The 22,152-nt window shown below is 42.5% G+C and overlaps 1 protein-coding gene across 1 annotated transcript; it reads left to right on the top strand.

Annotated features, from left to right (window-relative positions):
• Nucleotides 1-943: 943 nt before the first annotated feature.
• nppal (natriuretic peptide A-like) lies at nt 944-21,678 on the top strand (the record flags this gene model as incomplete). Its single annotated transcript, XM_083769785.1, has 3 exons — nt 944-952; nt 20,780-21,148; nt 21,571-21,678. The coding sequence occupies 2 exons, from the start codon at nt 944-946 to the stop codon at nt 21,137-21,139; spliced, it is 369 nt and encodes a 122-aa protein (XP_083625911.1). The 3' UTR covers nt 21,140-21,148; nt 21,571-21,678.
• Nucleotides 21,679-22,152: the final 474 nt, after the last annotated feature.

Here is a 22,152-nt window from a genome sequence, read left to right as displayed (position 1 = left end):
AATCAGTCCGTGTCTCTTTGCTTCACCTGCCAGGGTAAAGGGAAGATGAACACGTACTGGCTTATCGGCCATAAGAACTACAGCGTCCAGAATGACAGTCTGGTGTGTCACTGGAACCCCAACTTGGCCAAGAAAAAAAAGAGAGTGACAGCCAGCGATGGATCCATGGCCAATGTAAGTTGAATGTACGTCAGGCGCAGCATACTTAATGTGGCGATGAATATTATACAAATGTTTGTGTTGGCTTGTTCTTTCATGTCTTTTTCGGGTGATGCAGTTCCCATGCTTTCGCGGATTCGTGGATTCATACCGTATAACATTTTAAGTCAGGAAACTGCTCGGGTCACTAAATTCTCAAAGTGGGGTCCCCTGGGGGTCCTTGAGGAGTGTTCCAGGGGGTCCCCAACCAAATGGACCTTTACATGTCACTAACTTTGAGTGTGTTCCAATAGAGCCAAATGGACTGGTAAATGTGTGCACTCTCAGAGTTATGGAGGTCCATGGCCCAATAAATACCAAACTCTGGGTCCTTAATATTAAAAAGTTTGAGAACAACTGTTATATATTACTGTCAAGGCATCCACCAAAGAGCCTCACGTCTGAAATCCTCTCCTTCCTCTGTTGTTTTTACCTATAGTCGTCCATGACGGTGCAGAGCTACAATGAGAACACCCCCACCCCCATTTCTCGACCGTCCTCTACGTTGAACCACTCCCCTCCTCCTCAACCACGCCTCTGTGTGTCGGCCCAGGTGGAGCCCGGCGGCAGCAGTTATGGCACTCTGGGCTCCATGATCGGGGGCCTCCACGGGGGAGATGAGAGCCCCGGGACGGGCAGGCCCTGCGCCGGGGACAAACCTGACCTGTTGCCTGGATCCATCACCCTCATGTGACCACAGATCCCAGCATGCAGCAGCAGGACCGGGGACTCCAGTCACACCATCATGGACTGGGTAGGGGTTTCACCCGAGAGAAGCGTCGTAAAACTGAGAAATTGCATTCAGAAAGTTGCATTTGCGGGGGCACGGTGGCGCAGTTGGTACGCTGTGGGCGCAGGCGTGTTCTCTCCTCCGTGTCATCAGTGTCAATACCCTCCTAGGTGGGTATACCCTCACAAAAAACATGCAGTAATCCTGGTTTCTATACTGCCTCAACCCCGGTCAGCCGGAGTGCCTTGATGGAGGGGAAAGGAACTGGTTGGAATAACACGTGTTCCTTCCACACGCTACGTCCTACCGGGGAAACTCCCCCTGTCAGGTGATAAGAAACGGCCTGCTCACTCCTCATGTCTGAAGGAAGCATGAGCTCAGTTCGGGGCTCTCCCCAGGTTGGCAGAGTGAGAGTAGCATCCAGGATTACAGCTTAGGCGATTGGCACTGGGCGAAACATGTGTTACAAAATCGTCACACATTTTTAAAAGACAGAAAGTTGCATTTGTGTACGGTGTGATTGTCCAATGAATAGTACGTCTGTTGCCAAGGAAGAAAGTAGCCATGGCTCCAGCCCTGAATCACAGGCCACGGCCATTAAAACAAAGAAAAGTTGTGTAAAAAAAAAAAAAAAGTGTCAGTCTAGGAAGGAAGGGTACCAAACAAAATGTAATCAGATAAATATTTGAATATATGTTATTATCTTTTAAGTTAGAGTAGCAAATAATTGTTATCTCTTTTTCTCCCAATTATGCCAGCCAATCCAATCAAATGTGTTGCTGTCCCCTGGAAATAAAAACGTCTGGGTTTCCAAGGCTACTGCTATTGTACCCTACTGGCTCACTTGCCAAGCAAGGAGCCTCCATCAGGAGGATGTATAGCCTCTATCAGGAGGATGTATAGCCTCTATCAGGAGGATGTATAGCCTCTATCCTACCCCTCCATCAGGAGGATGTATTGTATAGCCTCTATCCTACCCCTCCATCAGGAGGATGTATAGCCTCCATCAGGAGGATGTATAGCCTCTATCCTACCCCTCCATCAGGAGGATGTATAGCCTCCATCAGGAGGATGTATAGCCTCTATCCTACCCCTCCATCAGGAGGATGTATAGCCTCCATCAGGAGGATGTATAGCCTCTATCCTACCCCTCCATCAGGAGGATGTATAGCCTCCATCAGGAGGATGTATAGCCTCTATCCTACCCCTCCATCAGGAGGATGTATAGCCTCCATCAGGAGGATGTATAGCCTCTATCCTACCCCTCCATCAGGAGGAAGTATAGCCTCCATCAGGAGGATGTATAGCCTCTATCCTACCCCTCCATCAGGAGGATGTATAGCCTCCATCAGGAGGATGTATAGCCTCTATCCTACCCCTCCATCAGGAGGATGTATAGCCTCCATCAGGAGGATGTATAGCCTCTATCCTACCCCTCCATCAGGAGGATGTATAGCCTCCATCAGGAGGATGTATAGCCTCTATCCTACGCATATTTAGAAGCATGCTTTTTCCCCATTTGCGTTCCCATTTGTATTTTGTGTTGCAGTCAATGGTCTTGTTTTTATAGGAACTCAAGATGTCTCATTTGCATATGGTATTAAAATACACAATGAAGCTTTGCCTGAATGTGAAGCTGTAGAAAACAAAACTATAAATGTTTTAACAGTTTTGAGCAAAGATCACAATAAGACATTTACATTGTTGTGTTTGTAAGTTTCACAGTAACTATGGTTAAATCTCTTGTCTCTTGTTGTTGTTTAAGGGGCCCTGGATAAGATATACTGTATATAAGGATAGTTCCCTAACCCTAACCCTAACCCTAACCCTGTAATATTAATTAATTAATTAATTAATTAATAATAAAGATTTATAATTGGTAATCACTTGAAATAATAAGAGCTCGTCATGATTAGGCTACAAAAGGTTTATTTGTCACTGTAAACGTCTAAAACAATTAAATGTTCCATATGTTTCTGTATTCTGATTTGTATTGTTGCTCAACATTCCAAAGCTTAAAAACTATTTAAAAATATAGAGAAATAAATAATAATATAAGTTTAATTGGTGTTTGTACTAAATACCAAAGTATTAAGGAAACAGACAAACATACAATCAGAACTGGCTCCAACTATCAAATAGACTAGTAGAGCATGCAACAAATAAGGCAACAGGTGAGCAGGCAGTTTCCACAAGAGGGCGCTGCTGGATAAAAAGTCACCCTTAAACACAAACTGCAGTGTTGGTAACACTAGCAGCAGATCCTGTTTAAGTACCAAAACCAGAGTTACAGTTTTTGGCATTCTCAAAACTGCACACACAAATCTGAAAACCTCACCTACAAAATGCTAAACCCTGACTCTCCTTTTCCATGATGACTCTTTGCCATCAAATTGTTCCCAAAATGGAACTCGTGTTTTTATTTGGTACACACAGCCATCTTTTCTAAATATTTTCAAATGACACACACATACCATTCATTGAGTACACACAACTAAGCATTGGCTACACACTACCAAGCATTTACAGCACAATGAAGTGAAATTTTTAAAACACAATCATAGAAATGGAACACACATGAATGACAATGACTCTGGAGAATGAGCTATTTCTCCTTTTGTAAAATGACTCCGTGTAGGCCTACTTTTTCATAGTCAAACATAAAACAGCACACAAATATGCAGCCGAAAAAATGTTTTATTTATTTATTTATTTTAATTTTATTGTAAACCAGCCTGCTGTGGGTTCCGTTCATATATGTTCTACCTCCAAGCTGAAAATAACTCAATAGGATTCAGGAAAGGAGATTAAGGTGGAAGGAATAGAACAGAAAAATGTTCTAATGATGGTGAGATTGGGTTGGACCCTCTGGCTCATGGTCAAACCATGATTGAGCACATGGTCAACCACAGTTGCCCGAATCTCATTAGATTATGTTCTCTGCATCTTCTTTCTCCTCTACCTCCTCCCAGGCACGCAGATAGGGGACGGGGCGGGACGGGATCGACACCCTCAGATTCATGAGGAGGGGGGATTATCCCCTCCAAAAAAAGCCATGTACCTTGGCTGCATGTGTTTTGCTGTGTTGGAAGTGTTTTGCCGTGACATCCGCTAAATAACGCAGAAAATCTGCGTAATTATGCGCTTGGGGGGATATCCCCCCCTCCTCATGACATTTTCAGATAATCCCCAAATATGTCCCCCCCAGTTATAAAATGCTATCTGCTCCCCTGCCTCCTCCTCATCCTCCTCTCACTCTTACGTCTTACTCCTCTCCTTCTCTGGTTGTCGATCTCTTCAAGGTTCTTCATTGTTCACCAAACAAAACAGAGGCCCTCAAGTCCCTTTTATGCTGCAGTGCTGAATGCAAATTGCTCACCAGATCTGAATGTTTAGAGATTTGACTACTTGTGTGTTGTAGGTTGATTTCATGTGAGAAGTGTGTGCAACAACTGAACATTGTGTGCAGTGTTTGGACAACAAGGTAATGTGTAATTGATATCAGAGTGTAAAGAATGAAAGTCAGAGTCTAATGCAGATGTGTTGTGTGATGTAGAGCGAATTGTGTCGAGCGATTGGGTACATGAAGTGAAGGTTGTGCAAATTGTGCCAAGTTTTCAATTTTTGTGTGTTAACAATCGTGAAAAACTGTAAAAAGGTACCAACACAGTAAACACACTCCATCTGGGAATACGGTACATTCACTGCATATTTGTGTAAGGATTATGACTGAATATTATTAAATGTGTTGTAGGCCTATTACTCACTCATAGTGTTATTTTTACACGTCGTGCCTTCCTTCGGATACCAACTACACAGGCTACTACACTTTTACAATTAGTACTAGGCCTACGACCCTATGTGTTTTTAAAGGTTTCATTACATTCATTTTTATTTTTCATTTAGGTTTTACGACCTCAATTAGGCCTACACCCAAACAACCTGAACTTTGAACATTCAATGGATTTTCTAAAAACTTTTTTTTATGTCACCAGACCTTTAAGTAATTCTGTCTTTGCATACAGTGAATAATGACAATGCGGAGATGGGTTTTATTGTGCATCGACACAACCTAATTATGTTTAGTGTTATGTATCATTATTGTAAGTCATTTGTTCTCAAAGTGGGGTTCAGGGACCATCAGGGGTCCTTGCAGGGCCCAGGGGTCCCCAGCAAATTGGTTAGCATAACATCAAATTCAGTTTAACCACTTCAACCATATTATTCTATATTGAAAATAGCCGATGTTCATGATCTACAATTAAGCTTGTGAGCTTGTAGATCTGCAATTTTCAAAAAAATCTTCAAAAGAATATGAACAATTTAGAATAAATCTTGTTTAGGGGTCCCTGCATGGTGCAAAAATATTTTCAATGGGGGATGGATGGCCAAATAGGCTACATGTGAATTTGGGGGTCCTTGAGATGAAAGGTTGGAGAACCACATGGTGTAAGTTGTTATTGGGAGCTTGTGGGCATGAGTGGGCAAAGGCTGTGGTCTTTCCAGCCTTGGACTCATCATATGACTGCTGGCATGGTGCTGCATCCTAGCAACACTTGGGTGTGTTTGTTTGACTGCACTTTGATTGGGCACACACCCACGAAGAGATAGGAGGGCTGGTTACGAGTCGAATACATACAGAGGAGTAATACCACACACACTGACACGCACTCATACAAAATAGTCCCTGGCGCAAATGATATTCAAACATACATGGTATTATTCCATGAATTCTGTAACTGTTGTCATGTGGTGTTTTCATTCTTCTTCCAAGTCATCAGCGTTTCCAGCTTGTCCACCTATCTATTTGTGTCATTGAAAAGGGCCTGATATTCTTTACTGTGTGCAGTGTGATGAATGACGCACCAAAATAGATCTCCAAGTGGAATAGTAAGAGAGTGGCGACACTAGCGTTGACTCCCATTGTGACAATGGAATGTGAAAGTGCTCATTCTCAATGGGATAGTTCCTTCCAATGTTTGGAACTATAGCCCAGCGTGTCGCCACTCTCTTACTATTCCAGTCGGATAGATCTACAAGCTGTGATGTTGTAGATCAGTTATGTTCAGTGCACGCGTACGCGTAAGTACACATCAGGCTTAACCCAACATGATTTCTGACAATAGCCATATACATATTCTTCTAGGCCTATACCGTTGCAGTGTAGAATCTCTATATGTGTGTGTGTGTGTGTGTGTGTGTGTGTGTGTGTGTGTGTGTGTGTGTGTGTGTGTGTGTGTGTGTGTGTGCGTGTGTGCGTGCGTGCGTGCGTGTGTGCGTGCGTTGTCCACAGAGAGCCTGGGAGGCTATTTCTAATTTTGAAAATATGAACCCTTAAGCGATGTTTACTTGTTTTCACCTACAATTTCAACTGCCGCACATGATTAACCTTAGGTCCAGTGGACTTTATAAATGTGTCTGTGTGTGCGTGAGCGTATGTGTGTGAAACTGTGCATGTGTGTGAAACTGTGCATGTGTGCGCGTGCGTGCGTGTGCAGTAAGATGAAAATATGAATGTCTTCTTCACCAAAAATGAACCAAGTAAAGGCCAATGAGTCTCAGGTTGAAAACACACTTAATTAAAAAATATATTGTAAATATGCAAACACCAATACTATGGACAAAATTAACAGGTCTATTTATGCGCAATATTATGTTAATTAACATGGCAAATGGTAGTATGGTCCTTTCACCTTTGTCGGAATGAGGATAATTTAACTGAATGTTGACAGGTGTGAAAAGACTACTAGAATATCCTATTCCTGTAGAAATACTGTTTCTTGACTTAACTATAGTTGATGTAGAAGTAGGATTACTTGTTGTTGGATACTTGTTGTTGGATACTAAAGGAAGAGCACAAAAACAGCTAGAAAGAACAATAATTAACATTTTTGTCAAGTATAACACGCTTCTTGGTTATTCGATTAATCAAAAAAGTAATCAACTTTGCTTATTAAATAATAAATAGTTGCAGCCCTAGTGTCATACCCTTTCAGAAGGAACACATCCTATCAACCAACCTCTGCACGTCAGTGATGCTCGTAATGCATCAAATCATGCTGCACGTTGTCTGTTTATTGTTTGTGGGGGTGTTAGATTAATTAGAGGTGTACTGTATGTGTGTGGCCTCCACTCCATATTGTAGTGCCTTCTAGTGGTGGGGTTCACAGTGACAAGTGACAATTGTGACAAGTGTCCTCAAAAATGTAACTACGTAAGTAATAATAAACCCACGCAATGTGTGACGTCCCTTTTACCTATACAGAACACATTCCAGAATTAATTAATTTTATTTGTGTGGCCCTTTTCCAAATTGTGCAAAGTGCTTTGCAGACATGTAAAACAGCAATTTCAGCAAACATGCGCAAGAGAGAAAGATGAAGTATACATGATAGATAAAGTATGCATGGATAAAGTCACTCATATAACCACTCGCTCTCATGGGAGAAACGAAAGAATTACAGCATTAATTTTGTTCCCAACTAAGGAAGTTAAATTTGGTGGTGTAAATTATATGGTTTTGTTGGATGTTTTTGTTCATTGCTGTATATAAGTGTTTGTTCAGTAACAGCAGTCTCCCCGTCTCTCCAGCTCAGTAGACAGAAAGTACATTTTCAGGTCAGGATGATTCAATGTAGCCTGGCTAATAAGCCAGACCGAATCAGCCGTTGGCAATTTGTTTTTTGCCGCGACAGTGTTGTGTGATATTAGTCTGGCTTATTAGCCAGGCTAGATTCAATGAGGAGAGAAACCCCCACAAAGATCATTTATCAGATTCAGTTTTTGTAGTGTTCCAGATCAAATTTTGTCTGCTCAGTGCTCATTGTCTTTGTTTCATTACTTCCAATTGCACGTGTCTGTCCTGTAAACTGTATGAGTTCTGACTGGTTCTCTTAAGGGTGAAAATAACTGAATCTCACTTTAAAAATGCTTATACGTTACTTTGTATTGAAATATATGATTTTCAGTTTCATAATCAGCAGCACAATTCTGTATCAAAAGTAATTTATGCTGTAAATAGTGAGGTATTGTATGAGTTCATCACATCATTATTCTCTCTTGACAAGCTCCAGATACAGTATATGACATCCAAATCTGGTTTCTGTTACTTGTAGCTTTGGGGGGCGAGACGCTCATGTTCACAAATGGCTATTAGCCTGCCACAAACCATGAGATTGTATAAGTGAATCAGTCCCATTTTGAACGGAACACCGCTGGATACATAAGGAAATAGTATTACACCGTACGTGGCTTGACTACTTTTATCCTATATTAAAATTGCCTAGAGGGTGGCTCGACATTGGGTTGATTGTAGGTCAACAGTGGGTCAACGGCAGACGCCACAAACGTAACATCTGTACATCTGTACCCCTGCCACACCGTCACTCTGAGTCTGATCCGAACCAAACTCTGCCCAAACACTGTTCAGGGGTCTGCCATGACAACAGCCTCACCAGGGGACACAGGTGCACTGTTGCCCCAATCAGCACATGCGGACCAAACTTGGCACACACACTGTTGTGTTCAGTGGTCTGACTGGTCTGGCACAAGAACAGTCACACCAGCAGCCACATGAGGCCCCCAGGGGTCACATCAGGGGCCGCAGGTGCATGGTTGCTGCAGTCCGCACAACAGAAGAAGCACAACATTGCTCCAGGGAGCGGCACAAATACGTTCGAAAGATTCAAGTGGCCCCCGGGTGTCCAGATGCTGTGGTAAGTATGGCTGATTTTATTTAATGGATAGAATACTAGGTGTCCGGCGCATTAGCTTACGTTGTCATGGCACCCAGAATTCCACTGGCCCAAGGACCAAATGTCTGTGTCATTATAAGTGATGATAACTGTTACCACCATTACTGCAAACGCTTTACACCCCCATTTTAGACTTTGTCGTATGACGAACATATACGATCACAGCCGATCTACTGTACAAGCCCACAATGCATCACATCTCATCTGTGACGAGTTCTGGGCTTGCAGAGCTGCAATATTTGGCACACAGAGCTTAAATTAGACATTAACCTCTGACAGACCCCTGCCCAATCCCCCTGTCTTCTTACATCCCCATCCTTTCATTTTATACCCATCCTCCCCATCTCTCCCCTTTCCTCTCTCTCCTCTTACGTCCCTCCTTTCTCAAGAGGGGGGATGAGTTGCCCATGTCAGCCACACTCACTTGTCCTGAGGTGCGGCAGGCGGCTGGGATCATTAGCGGAAATGACTCTTGTGTTGCATACCAGCTCCGATGATAATACTGTCACAGGGAGTGGGGGAGGACAGTGCACCGCTGCACTGATTAGGGATGGCAGCTCACTGTCTCCCCTTTTGCCTGCTGTCTTTTGTCTCACCTTTACCTTGAAACCATTTTACTTTGAACCTCTTTCTCTCTTTCTCTCGCTCTCTCTCTCTCTCTGGTAAATACGTTATTTTTTTAATATATATATTTTTGGCTTTTGCCTTTTTTCTTTTTATTGATAGAAGGATAGATGAATATATGGTAAATAAATGGTAAATTTATAGAGCGCCTTTATCCAAGGCGCTTTACATAGATTGTGCATTACATTCACCCATCCATACACCGATCGCGGCGGAAGCCATGCAAGGTACCAACCAGCACATCGGGAGCAATTTGGGGTTCAGTGTCTTGCCCAAGGACACTTCGACATGTAGACAGGAGGAGCCGGGATTCGAACCGCCGACCCATGGATCATTGGACGACCTGCTCTACCTCTTGAGCCACAGTCGGCTGACAGGCTGACAGGAAATGGGGAGAGAGATGGGGGGTGACACGCAGTAAAGGCCGTTGGGATCGGGAGTCGAGCCCGCGGCACACTGCCAGACTGGATTACCAGCCAAGGTGCCCAAACAGCTACGCCAGCCGCCGCAGGCCGACTGTCATGCTTTTAATCAGCCTCGAGTTTTATGTCCCCACACTTAATGGTAAAGAGTGAAAATAGGAGATCTGCAAGTTTACAGTGTGTCACAATGCGATGCGTAGCTTGTGGAGCTGGAATTTATTGTGTTTAGAAGTGTTTCGAAAAGCAAACTTTTTTGAAAATAAATATCCTCACTCTCTCTGTGGTCAATAATAAAGAATTCATTTTATTATCCTTGCAGACGGAAATGACAAAGAAATCTTAATACGGGGGCTATTGTGTGTTAATACGGGAGCCATCTTATCTTGAGCCACTGCAGGCCTCTGCTGTCGGAGTCAAATCATTCCTTCCTTTATTGTCAAACAATTATCCTATTTCGAGTTCAGAGTTGAGATTTTTCCCAAAGCTACAGTCTCTTGTACCAAACATGCTGCCAATAAGTCAATAAACCAATATCCAAATAAAATGTAAAACTACTTGTACATTCAGAGAGTTTGTTAGGATTGAACAGAAATTATAGGAAGTTTCAATATTTCTAATAATGAAACGTGGAGAAATGCGGGGCTCCATTCACATGATTGCAGGCAACACAGGCACTTCCATCACACAAGCGGCCCTATTCAGCCATGCCTATAGACCGATTCCGTAGCGGTTTCATGGTCGCAGCCTACGTATTTCCTGTAGGCGGACTCGACGTAGCTGCGGGGATAAAACCCTCACCAGGCGCACCTCTTCCACTACAGTGAACGGCAGAGTGACTGATGTTAGTTTGCCTTTACCTGCTTTTTTACTAACACTAACATTACAAAGATGCCCAGAACATCGAGATGAACCTGTGTAGTTTATGGCTGCTCCAACAGTAGTGGCAACATAAAAAATAAAATAAAACGGAATGTCTAATATCCACCGCGGTGGCTGAGACCAGAGCCATTGAGTAATGGTTGAGACGAAGCAGGGAAAGATACATATCGCCAGTCTTACCCAATACCAAATCTTTCTGTTTTATGAACACAAGGCTGCTGTATTTTATACCTCATACTAAGCATTTAAAGTATGAGGTATAAAGTATAATTACCAAGCATAATGTTTTCAGTCATTTCTGATCAAAAAGATTTTGTCCCCCAAACCAAATCATATTGTGTGACACCATTTTGGGACATTTCAACAGGCAATTGTTTGGACACCCATTGGGATAGAGAGGTACTTCTTCAGTAAGGCTGTTCAGCACTTGCATTACAATAGCATGACAGGTGTCTGTGGTGAATTAACACTTTAACATTTTCATGAAATACGATCTTGTTGGAACGCTGACCAATGCGACTCTTCCAAGTGTCTGTGGGTGTGACACCTTTTTAATTAAAAAAGCTAAAGGTATTAGATTTTTTGGTCATAATTACATGTAAATCTATGTTGCTTTGTTATAGCTAGCATGTTGTTAGCATGCTAATGTGTAGCTAGTAGCCTCAATGTTATGTTAAGTGCAGAAAACGTAATATGGTGTGACACTTTATCATAATGGTGTGACTGTTTTCCTGTCACGCCATATGACTTTTTTGTCACACCATATGATACAAACTGTATTTTCCTACAGATATAACAATAAATAACAAAGTCCCATGCTTCTTTTGTCCATTTAAACATTTGTTTTAAACATTTTCACCTAAAATCTGCAACTATCCACAATAAATTGTGTTTAATTTCGTTTTATTCAGTCATTGCCATGTTATTCAATGTTAAAGCAATTTTCCTGTTGCTGTTTTTCCTGAGTAATTGTTAAATCAAGTTCAGTACTCACTAATAAGTAGGTTAAAACACAGTTTGCTTTGAAAAATTAAGATATGATCATACGGTGTGACACTAAATCATTTGGTGTGTCGTTCCAAATAGTGAAAAAAATCATACCTTTATTTATGATGAAACCATTAATGTTCATGGATTACATAGCAAATAGTCTAAGGAAGAGTCACAAATATTTGTGTAATTTTAGAGAAAGTTTTGTCACAATAAATACAAAATATATTGAAAGACCGATAACATGGGCCTCACATTGAGTGTTGATTACGGAAATAATATACAGATTTAATACATTTTCACAAAACTATAGTGGATCACAGGTTAGTTATGATAAAGGACTTTGATAAAGTGAGCAACTTAAGAAAGGTGTACTCCATTTTCATTTTATAAACAATTATTGTCATGTCACACCATATGACGATTTTAGGCACAAGTACAACAAAATGCTGAATAAATTCTGATTCCAATAAAATATCTAAAAACAAAATGTTTCCATAAAGATGAGAGTGAGTAGAACAAAAGTAAATCATTTTTATTCCTGTTATTTAAAGGTTTTTAAAAAACACTTTTTTGGGGGTGTCACGTCACTGACCCACATACAGGCCAACACAAACTGCACAGACACACAACATACACGGGGGTTGACATCGAAATTACAGCCCATGAGTAAGTGGGGATATAGTGACCTAACTTTTTTTCATGAGCACTTAAATTAACAGCTAATTACTCAAGAGTGGAAGGTGCCCGAGTTGCCCTAGACATAGACGTACACAAATGTTTTCCCAGGGACTTGTTGGAGTCACATTGGTGTTCCACCTTTACCAACGCAGGGCAGGCTACGCGCAAGTGTGACCGGCTGTCCCTGCCAAGAGCGGAATGGCGCTTAGAAAAATGATCTGAAAAGAATTTGAAGTCTAAGCGGACGCAGTGTTTCTATCCTTTCCTCCGTGCCTGATGGATATACTAGGTTGTGGGGAATGTCACGCGCTGACAATAGCCGATCTATCAACAAGCCGTAGCGTAGCCAGGATTTTCATTTTGGGCGGTAGAAATGTCCGCGTTGAGCTTATATATCGGCTATTCTTTGGTGTGCTACATGGTACACAACTAAGTACGGATGCCCCTTTAACGTTCTTGCTGGTGCAAATAGTGGTGGCAGGGGGTCGCCGTGGCCTGGGGTAATGCATGTGATATCTGTCAGGGCCAGGGACGTGCAGGGAGTGTTAGAGGGGCAGGGGCTAAAATCCTGTAAGAGGGCACTTTTGGACAGAAATTGCGAAAATAGCAGATCTACAAGCTCACAACACTTCGCGCTGCGACATGGATTTCAAGGTATGGCATTTCTTCCTGCTGCATTCGTGGTCTGGAGAGGGCAGTTATTTTTACAGATGGGTAAAAGGGCATGGGCTGAATCCCCCTTTGATGTCTATGTGTGCACGTCCCTGGTCAGGGCGCCATGAGCAAGCTGGTGGAGAGGGAGGGGTGGGGGTCACTAAAGAGCTTTTAATGACACAGAGAGTAGGTCTTGAATTTACGCGGTATGGGGCGTGTATGTATCTGAAAGGCACATTTTGCGTTCAGTTGTGCACTGGAATTGATATTATATGCAGCTGTTTTCCTAATTACAAGACGCGAGAAACAGTGAGGCGCTGTACAGTATTTTCACATGTAAGCTTGTACTGTATTTGGTGTGCAATGCTAGACTTATGCCATAGACAAAGGAAGGCTCACAATCCAGATATAACATATTTTACTGTACAATACTGTAATTTGTGTTGCCTACAGTATGATCACTCTTATTTGATAACACAGGTCCAACCACTGGCTTCGATTCCCCTCATCACTGCCTCCAGTTTGGCTGATGGTTGGTTATGGTACTTTTGGTACTAACCACGCATACGCTTAAGGTGAAACTCCTTGCTGTCAGGTGTCAAGAAGCGTGTGGTGAGTCAATGTGTATTGGAGGAGGTGCCATGTTACTCTACACGCCCTCAACCGACAGGGACCACAGTACACAGTCAATTGGCAATGACTAGATTGGACAAAAATGAGAGTGACAAAAATCATAATATCAAGATTTTGGATTTCACAATCCAATCCATAGGACTTTTCTTTTCCTCCATAGGACAGTTGATAAACTAAGTATACTGACAGCTCTCCATTTCCTCCTCAACGGCAAATAGACACATTCAGGTCCATGACTCCAGTTAATGGAGCATATATGTCACTCATTACAAGCATTTAATGCATTCAAGTTCAAGGCAGCGGACTGCAGATCGAAGCTCATGCTGATGAGTTATCATTAAGATCTTATAGACACTCCTACGAAAGCTTTCACTTAACAGGCTCTTAATTAGGTCACGTTACAATGACTCGGTGTGACATGGATATGGACCTCGTTTGGAAAGACTTCAGAGTGGACAGCCTTATGCAAACCCCACGTGGGAATGTGAGTGATTGAGAGAGGGAGAGAGAGAGAGAAAAAGAGAATGTGTGTGTGTGTGTGTGTGTGTGTGTGTGTGTGTGTGCGCGTGCGTGCGTGCGTGCGTGCGTGCGTGCGTGCGTGCGTGCGTGCGTGCGTGCGTGCGTGCGTGCGTGCGTGCGTTGCATGTAAACCTGTGTGTTTGTAAATAGCAGATTGTCAAAGTTTCATAATAAAAAAAACATGGTATTTTAGTGACAAATCCCTTAGTAGAATTATTTAGGAGCACTGTTTTAAAAATAGCATGAACTAAGACTAAATATATGCAACCAGGTCCCTGACACACTAAAATAGCCTTATCTCTCTAAAGGTGACACTAGAGAGGTCACATTTAGATCATGGGTATGCTAGTCCTTCCACGGGGGCGGGACGGGGGGAGCATGATGTAATGCTGTTGGGGTTCAGCCAAGCTCGGTTCGGAGCAGGAACAGCAAGAGGGCATCTGGATATCGTTGCTGACGGCCAGCAACCTTGTATCTCCAACTGTTTATGTTTTTCTTTTTTCCATAAATGAATGCCCTACTTTGTCATACTACACTGCCACACAAATGTAGCAAAAATAGCAGATCTACAAGCAACGCATCACAATGCGACACGTTTTGAGCTTTTAGATCTACTGTTTTAGATTTGTTTTAAAGGATGTGAAAGCGAAAGTGTACAAATGAAAAGTATCAACAAGAGCTTGTGAATAATGGATCCATTGGACCTTTTTTTAAATTAATTTTTTCATTTCCTGTTTCCCACCCGACGAGTGACGATATCTGGCCTATCACACAGGACCTGAATTCACATCATGTTTGACACCAGCTGTTGAGTTTCCAAATTGCAGCATTTCATCCCTGCTTTTCATGCTCTACATCCTGTCTCTCTCACTGCACTGTATTGTCTTGCAAATAAATACAAAATTAAAAAACAAACAGTAATGACAGTGTGGAGGACAGGTTAATTTCTGGGTCACCTGGGAACATGGATGAGTAACGATCTCACATTGTAGTGCTTTTGAGTAAGGCACTTAACCCCCAACCTGCTCCAGCAGGCTTTGGCAATAATGTGAAGCCGAGAAGAACAATGCAGAACAATGCAGAGCAAAATCAAGCAGAACCTGCATGTTGAGCAACAGCCTTTGGAAAATATCAAACTTGTGACACGCTGATAATTTACACTCAATCCAATTCAGTTCTTTGTTTATTTAATATTACAACAGAAATAGCACTGTAGTCCCTTGTCTACTTTCTCTTCACTTTTTTTTTGGAAAAACAAAAACAAAACTATAGAAATAAGAAGAGCCACGAGTATATCACTGCCATCCACTCGCTAACCTTAAGACCTTGCTCATGACATCAGTGAGTCAAATGCAGTATTCGTCAGTAGGAAATTAATGATTAAGAGTACAAGTGAATAAATACACTTGGATGTTTGCTTTCCATAAATATCCAGCCCTGCATGCTGTCTTTCAAATATCCTGTCTATACTGTCAGGTTAACAATTTAACAAAAGCCTAATTGTTTCTGGAAAAAACAAGTGTCAAGTGCTATTTTTGGCAAAGTGGTTAATGACTAGCTAAAAACGTGCTGCAAACTGGAGAAAGAAAGAAAGAAAGAAAGAAAGAAAGAAAGAAAGAAAGAAAGAAAGAAAGAAAGAAAGAAACTGTTGAATTTGAGCTTCATAATTAATAGCAAAGGTCAAGACTTGCATACTTTGGATGATTACTTTGAATTAGTAACTTTACTTTGAATTAGACAATTGTAATGCTAGTCTTGTCCATGAATTATGAATAATAGTCAGTGACAAATAACTTATACACTAGCTTTAGTCCAGACAGAAACCCATTTCCTCGTAATCTTTGGAAGTACGTAATTATTTAAAGTCAGGCAAAATGCTTTAAACTAGTGTTTTAAGTCTCACATAGAGGGCATTGTGAGGTTGTGCTTTAATGGGCAGACAGTGAAACAAGGATAGCGTGGTGCTGTTGTTCCGTTTCAGCATTGTCTTGGTGATAAGCTAATCTAACGTGCGGAGGAAGTGCAGGAACAGTGCTGACAGAACGACTTAGTTGGGAACATCTGTGACTGACTGTCCGTCTCTCTGTCCCATCGCTTATCGGGTGTCACATTCTCGACATACTGCCACGCATCATGTCGGAAGTGTTGGAGAACAAGGGTTTGGGTCGAAGTATCAACGAATGTGTCATAAACGCGATATAGTTGTTGTCATGTCACATGTTGTCACTAAGCATATTTTTACAGTCATAGTGGTGAAGAAATTATTTCCTAACTCAAGCTATGGCTTTTGTCAAACATTATCAAGAACGTTTGCTCTTTTCTAAAAGAGCCACACGGCCAGAAACCAAATCAAGCAGCCACACCGGCCAGCAAACAAATCAAGTAACCTTGGGCTACTTCCGGTGAGGCGTGTAGATGGGCTCAAAGACACATTGTTCATCTAAATATTAAATTAAATCACTTGCTGTCATGTTCCTGATTACTGTAAATATGCCTTTGTGATGTTATTTTTAGCCCATTGACTATGACGCATCTGTTGATGAGTCCAGGGCCCTCTAATGAAGTCTATGTACTTGATACGAGATACAGTGTGTGTCTATGTACAGTACTTGATATGTGATATAGCTTGTTGTCCTTACATGTTCATTATTGATACAAGATGCATCTGTTAAGAGGTCGCCAGTGTGGTCATCCTTATTCTCATCCTGTCACGTTTCTATGTCTCATATCTTCTTGTCACGTCATATGTCCAGCACCAGCACTATATGTATTCCCTGTCTGTGCAGTAAACTTGAATTTGTGGCGTAATGGGGCACGGTGGCACAGTCGGACTCGGTAGTGCTGTCGCCTCACAGCTAGAAGGTCCTGGGTTCGATTCACGCTGGGGGCGTGTTCTCTCCTCCACGTCATCAGTGCCCATGCCCGAGTTGGCGAAAGGGCCTTTCTGTATGGAGATTGCATGTTCTCCTCGTGTCCCCTAGGGTAGGTATAGTACCCACACAAAAAACATGCAGTAATCCTGGTCTCTAAACTACCTCCCCCTGGGGCGCCTGATGGAGGGGAAAGGAACTGGTCAGAATAACATGTTCCTTCCATGCGCTACGTCCGTCTGGAGAAACTCCCCCCTGTCAGGTGAAAAGAAGCAGCATGGACTCCACATGCATAGAAGGAAGCATGAGGTCAGTCCGCTGCCCCCCCAGGTTGGCAGAGGAAGTGTAGCGTGATACTGTCTCTGTGTCACGTCCTTGTACTCCCAGGCCCACCGGCTTTAGCTAAGGAATACTTCAGCTGAATGGTCACACACCCAGCCTGTTAAAGCCATACGAGGGTCTAATCTACATCACAACAGTAGCTTCAAAGTTGACAACACTACTGACCATTTTTAAAAGCATACCATAATAGCCTAATTTTCCTGGAAGCCATTGGATCCATATACATTTTTGCTCTAGTATGAAAAACAAAAACAAAACAATTTGCAGAGAGTTAAAACGTTCTTGAGAGTTTTTGTCTAGTTACATTATTGTTACTTACATTTCAATGCTTTTTTGTTGCTTTTTACCCATTTTTCTCCCCAACTAGAGCCTCCATCCTAACCTGACTCTGCCAGATGGGGCAGCAGAGAGTACACTGGCTTCCCCCCCTCCTCCATCCTACTCCTCCCACCAAACACTCCTCACTGACAGGTGCTGTAGGAGTACGTGCAGTGACAAACATCATCCTCCCCGCCCTGCAGCTTCCCTCCCTCCAACACTGTTGTGTTTTGTGTTCATATTCATTTCATTTCATATAGTCGACGCTCGACAAAGCCGGCTGCACGGCAGTGGATTCGAACCCCTATAGACTCCGTGGTGGCCTATAATATTTCTTCCCTAACTGATACAAATGGCAGGAAAGCCAAGGGACAGACAGCATTATGTGAGGTGAAGGAGAGAATGTGTGGCAGGATAACCTAGGTCAGATACGTGATATTCCAGAGACAGGGACACTATCTCTGGGCTCCTCTTATGTATGCTTATTTGCATGAGTGCCCTAACTTCAACAGAAGAGGTCCAGAGGGCAAATGATGAGTGATTAGCCCTGTGCTGAGCTGAGCGAACAGCGCAGAGGTGGAGACAGACTAATTGACATTTCGCCAGATTCTAGGTCTCAATGGGCTTTCATGCCAAATTGACTCTGCCTTGTGGGCAGCATGCAGGGAGCAGAGAACCTTTCTTCCTGGCTAGACAAGTTCTATGAACTTGACTTCAGACGCCACCAGCTACTCTGCTGTCGGGAAGAAACCACCTAACTCCAAAATAAAATGTTAATTTTCCAGGAAATGAAAAATATAACATTTTCAGGAAATTAAGAAAACCTTGTATTTAGAAAACAAAGCAATACTGCCTCATCAAAGTTGGTGTTGCGACTTTATAAACGTATAAAGTAGTAAACTAGCTTAGCAGACAGTTCAATGGAGTCAAGAGGTTTTGTCCAAAGCGTTTTTAGTTACTTTCCATTGGTTCAATATTTTCGAAACAACTCACAGACGAAAAGGGTGTTCAATAGCACTAATTTATGCAAAAAATGTGGCCCTTTGGGTAAAAAGTTCAATTCAGTTGTTTGCTTCTCTATTGCTTGCATTCTCACTATGTCAATTTTATGTTGCCTGTTCCAGAGCTAGTATTCCAAACTAGGCTAGCATGAGGTGGACTACGGGATTTCCCTTTTTATTGGCTTCACTCCACGACCACGCTCCACTAGCTCCTCCTCCATTGATCTTTTGTAATCATGTAACTATTCCGACATGTTACAATCATTCCAATTACCTTCTACATTTATTTCGGAGCCACTAAACGGCCGGTTACACCACGTGACCTTTCATACCACCCAACTGTCACAGGGATGAAGAATGTGTGAGCCGCCTTGCCGTCAGTTCCCCTTCATTAAAGACTCTAATTAGAACATCAGGGCCTCATCATCTAAACGACAAAGCCTGCTGGACCTGAACAGAGGTCGCGGAACTTTTAACACAAGAGAGGAAATATATAGCCTAGGTTAGTCTGACGTCAGACGACCAATCTATATTAAACCTCTGTGTACGAAAGACTGTGAGAAACATTATTAGGACCTACAAAAAAAATAGAAGATATGGAAATATGGCATAGATATTGTGGAAATGGTCATTATGCAGGCCACAATTCGAGGTGGGGAGGCAAAAATAATTACCATGTATGACACTGAGTCACTGATTTATCTTTTAAGCCTTTCTTTTTGGAGCTGTAAACAATGACAGTGCAAAGAAAGGTGCAGTATGAAAACAGGCAGTGTCTCACATTTGACTTCTTCAAAGAGATGGTTACAAATTCCTATCAAATATAAACAAAGTTAACTTTAAATGACGTCAGTGGCAGTGAAGATGCGCCCCAGACCAGTCAACACAAACAAGGACCAGTATAGCCAACTGGTTACGTTAGACCACATGATGACCCCAACATCCACAGTTTGTCTGGGAGAGGCCTATCTATATTGCCAGGCTTTCCACCTCGGAGGAAAGCCTGTGAAGCCTGGTCTGTGTTACTAAATCGCTGTGTGATCCGGTCGGGAGCGGATGTTAACTTATACGTCATGTTGTAGTCACTGATTTGTAGTCATCATCAGGCAGGAAACCACCACCTGAATAAGGACTACCCAACATAATTACCCGCTATCATAATTGTAGGGCCATAAGTGACTACAACAAGTTACCATCCGCTCCCAACCTGATCATAATCCTACAGTAATATCACAAGCACATCTACAGTGGTTGGAGACAGTGGTGAGTGGTGGTCTCCCTACTCTGGTTGACAAATAAGTGGTGCTCCCTGAAGACTATTAGTGCAATAAGTGGACTGGCCATGTCAACAGGGATCTTAGAAACATCTTAGACCGGCCGGGCCATGCAGGATACTCCTGGGACATGAAACATACAGACTGGATTTAAAATAACACTGAGTATACTTTGCTGTCCCCACTCCCAGCAAGATAGTTGGGAAACTGTATGTAAGGTCTGTAACTCTGGGGGTCTGTCTGTGGCCCTAAATAAATTAATGCATAACAAACTGGGGGTCTTTGAATTTAAAGAGTCTGAGAACCAAAACCACTGATTTACAGTGTATTGTGCACTTCACTCGCTCCTGGGTGTAATTGGGTCTATATAATCTAACAGCCCTCTCCTCTCTTGGCGTCAGTGGCATCAAACAAAGCGTATGTCAATTGAGGTGGAGCTTTGAGTGGAATTAATTAACTCCACTTTACTTCCACCCACGGTCTCTCCACATTAGTCACGCTCCGTTCCGTTCTTCTTCTCAGAGCCTCCATCCTGACGACACCAGGTTTAGGTGTGCGTGTATAAAACCGCACCTGGTGACGTTCAAGAGTCCAAAAAGAGCACTTTAGAAGGAGCGACGACTTGCGCCCATTTCACAGACAGACCGAGAGCAGCGAGGCAAAACCTGCACACAGACATGATTTCAAATATCTCTTTTTGCTGTTTCCCTGTGCTTTTATTACTTAATTTAGCTGGAGCCAAACCCTTGTCAGACCTTCAGGTGAGACGGTGCATGCGCGATCATTTGCATTGCTGTCTTAAATATTTGCAATAGGCTATTTAGCCCACTTTATACCATTTACTTTCATGTTTGCCTTTACTTTTAACTTTAATCTTTTATATTTACCAGAGTTTGCAACAGCTTCTGGAAGAGGATGAGCGTAATAACGTGCCCTTCTACGCCTCGGAGGAGGAGATGGGGAAGGATGCGGAGGGGAAGAACAACTTGAACGCCGAGGATAAGTCGATGTTCGACGCCGCAGCGGCGGCGGAGGAGGGACAGCATCATCGTCAGGGGTGGGAGACTGCCGGCGACGACGCCGCGAACTCGGTGCTGGCGACGGGGAAGGAGAACCTCCTCGCCCGGCTCCTCAAAGACCTCGCGCGGACGTCCAAGCGCTCATGGAGCCGCTACAAGAAGGGAGGCATGAGGAGCTGCTTCGGCGTCCGGTTAGAGAGGATCGGCTCCTTCAGCGGGCTGGGATGCTGAAGTTGAGAGGTATATGGAAACCGGTTTTTTGATTGATTGATTGATTGATTGATTGATTGATTGATTGATTGATTGATTGATTGATTGATTGATTGATTGATTGATTGATTGATTGATTGATTGATTGACTGACTGATTGTTTCTCTAGAAATTAGCTTTTATCTCCATGCTCTACATTGTAATCAAGTTTACATTTCACTTTAAGTGCAACTAAATGGAACCAAACGCACCCATAACCAGTCCATAAGGGTTCAATTTGTTGTCTCCTCTGTGGTTTTATTAGGTGTGTGATAATACTTTTTAAATAATAACGATAAAGACGACACCGCCACCCCTTCTCGGGGTGAAGTGCAATGCATGCACCTAACCTGTCCATGCCGACTCCTTTCTCGTGTTCTAACCGCGTGTATTGTATATGCGGTTCTCAACAGGTGTGCGTGGATGGATGCGATGGACGGACGAACTTGCTACCCAACGCTGGAACTCCACTGAAAAGGACTGACTAAAACAGCATTAAACTGAGAGTTTACTAAATGGCAGTAGACTGGCGGGGGTTGTTTTAGTGTCTGTGGTTTGCTTATGGACATTTTCTTTTCCTCATTCAGAATACAGAAATATATGATATCCATTTGAACAATAATCACGGGCTGCTCTTTCTTGGTATTATTGTAAAATGTAAAGTATGTATGTATGTATTTATTTATTTATTTTTTCTTGTAGACAAGGCAAGGCATAGAGTTATAGGCCTACTAGAATAATGTTGAAGTAAAAAATAAAATATTTTGCATAATATGTGACTTTTGATTAAACCGCTTGGTGTTTTGATGGACCGATAAAATCAGGCAACCTTTTGCCAATTAGTTGACGATGCACTAGAATTCCAACTGAAAATAACTTTATCTGTAACTATAATGAACTAGCATAGCCTATGATATCTAATCGTATACCTTTATAGCATTTAAACTCAATGAACTTACATTTCTGATAAAGTAGGCTATAGGCTAACGCGTTTA

This window comes from Protomyctophum parallelum (genome assembly GCF_964188405.1).
Source record: "Protomyctophum parallelum genome assembly, chromosome: 7".
In the NCBI taxonomy this organism is placed as follows: Eukaryota; Metazoa; Chordata; class Actinopteri; order Myctophiformes; family Myctophidae; genus Protomyctophum; species Protomyctophum parallelum.
Note: the sequence above shows the minus strand (reverse complement) of the source record. Positions and strands in the feature narration are given on the sequence as shown.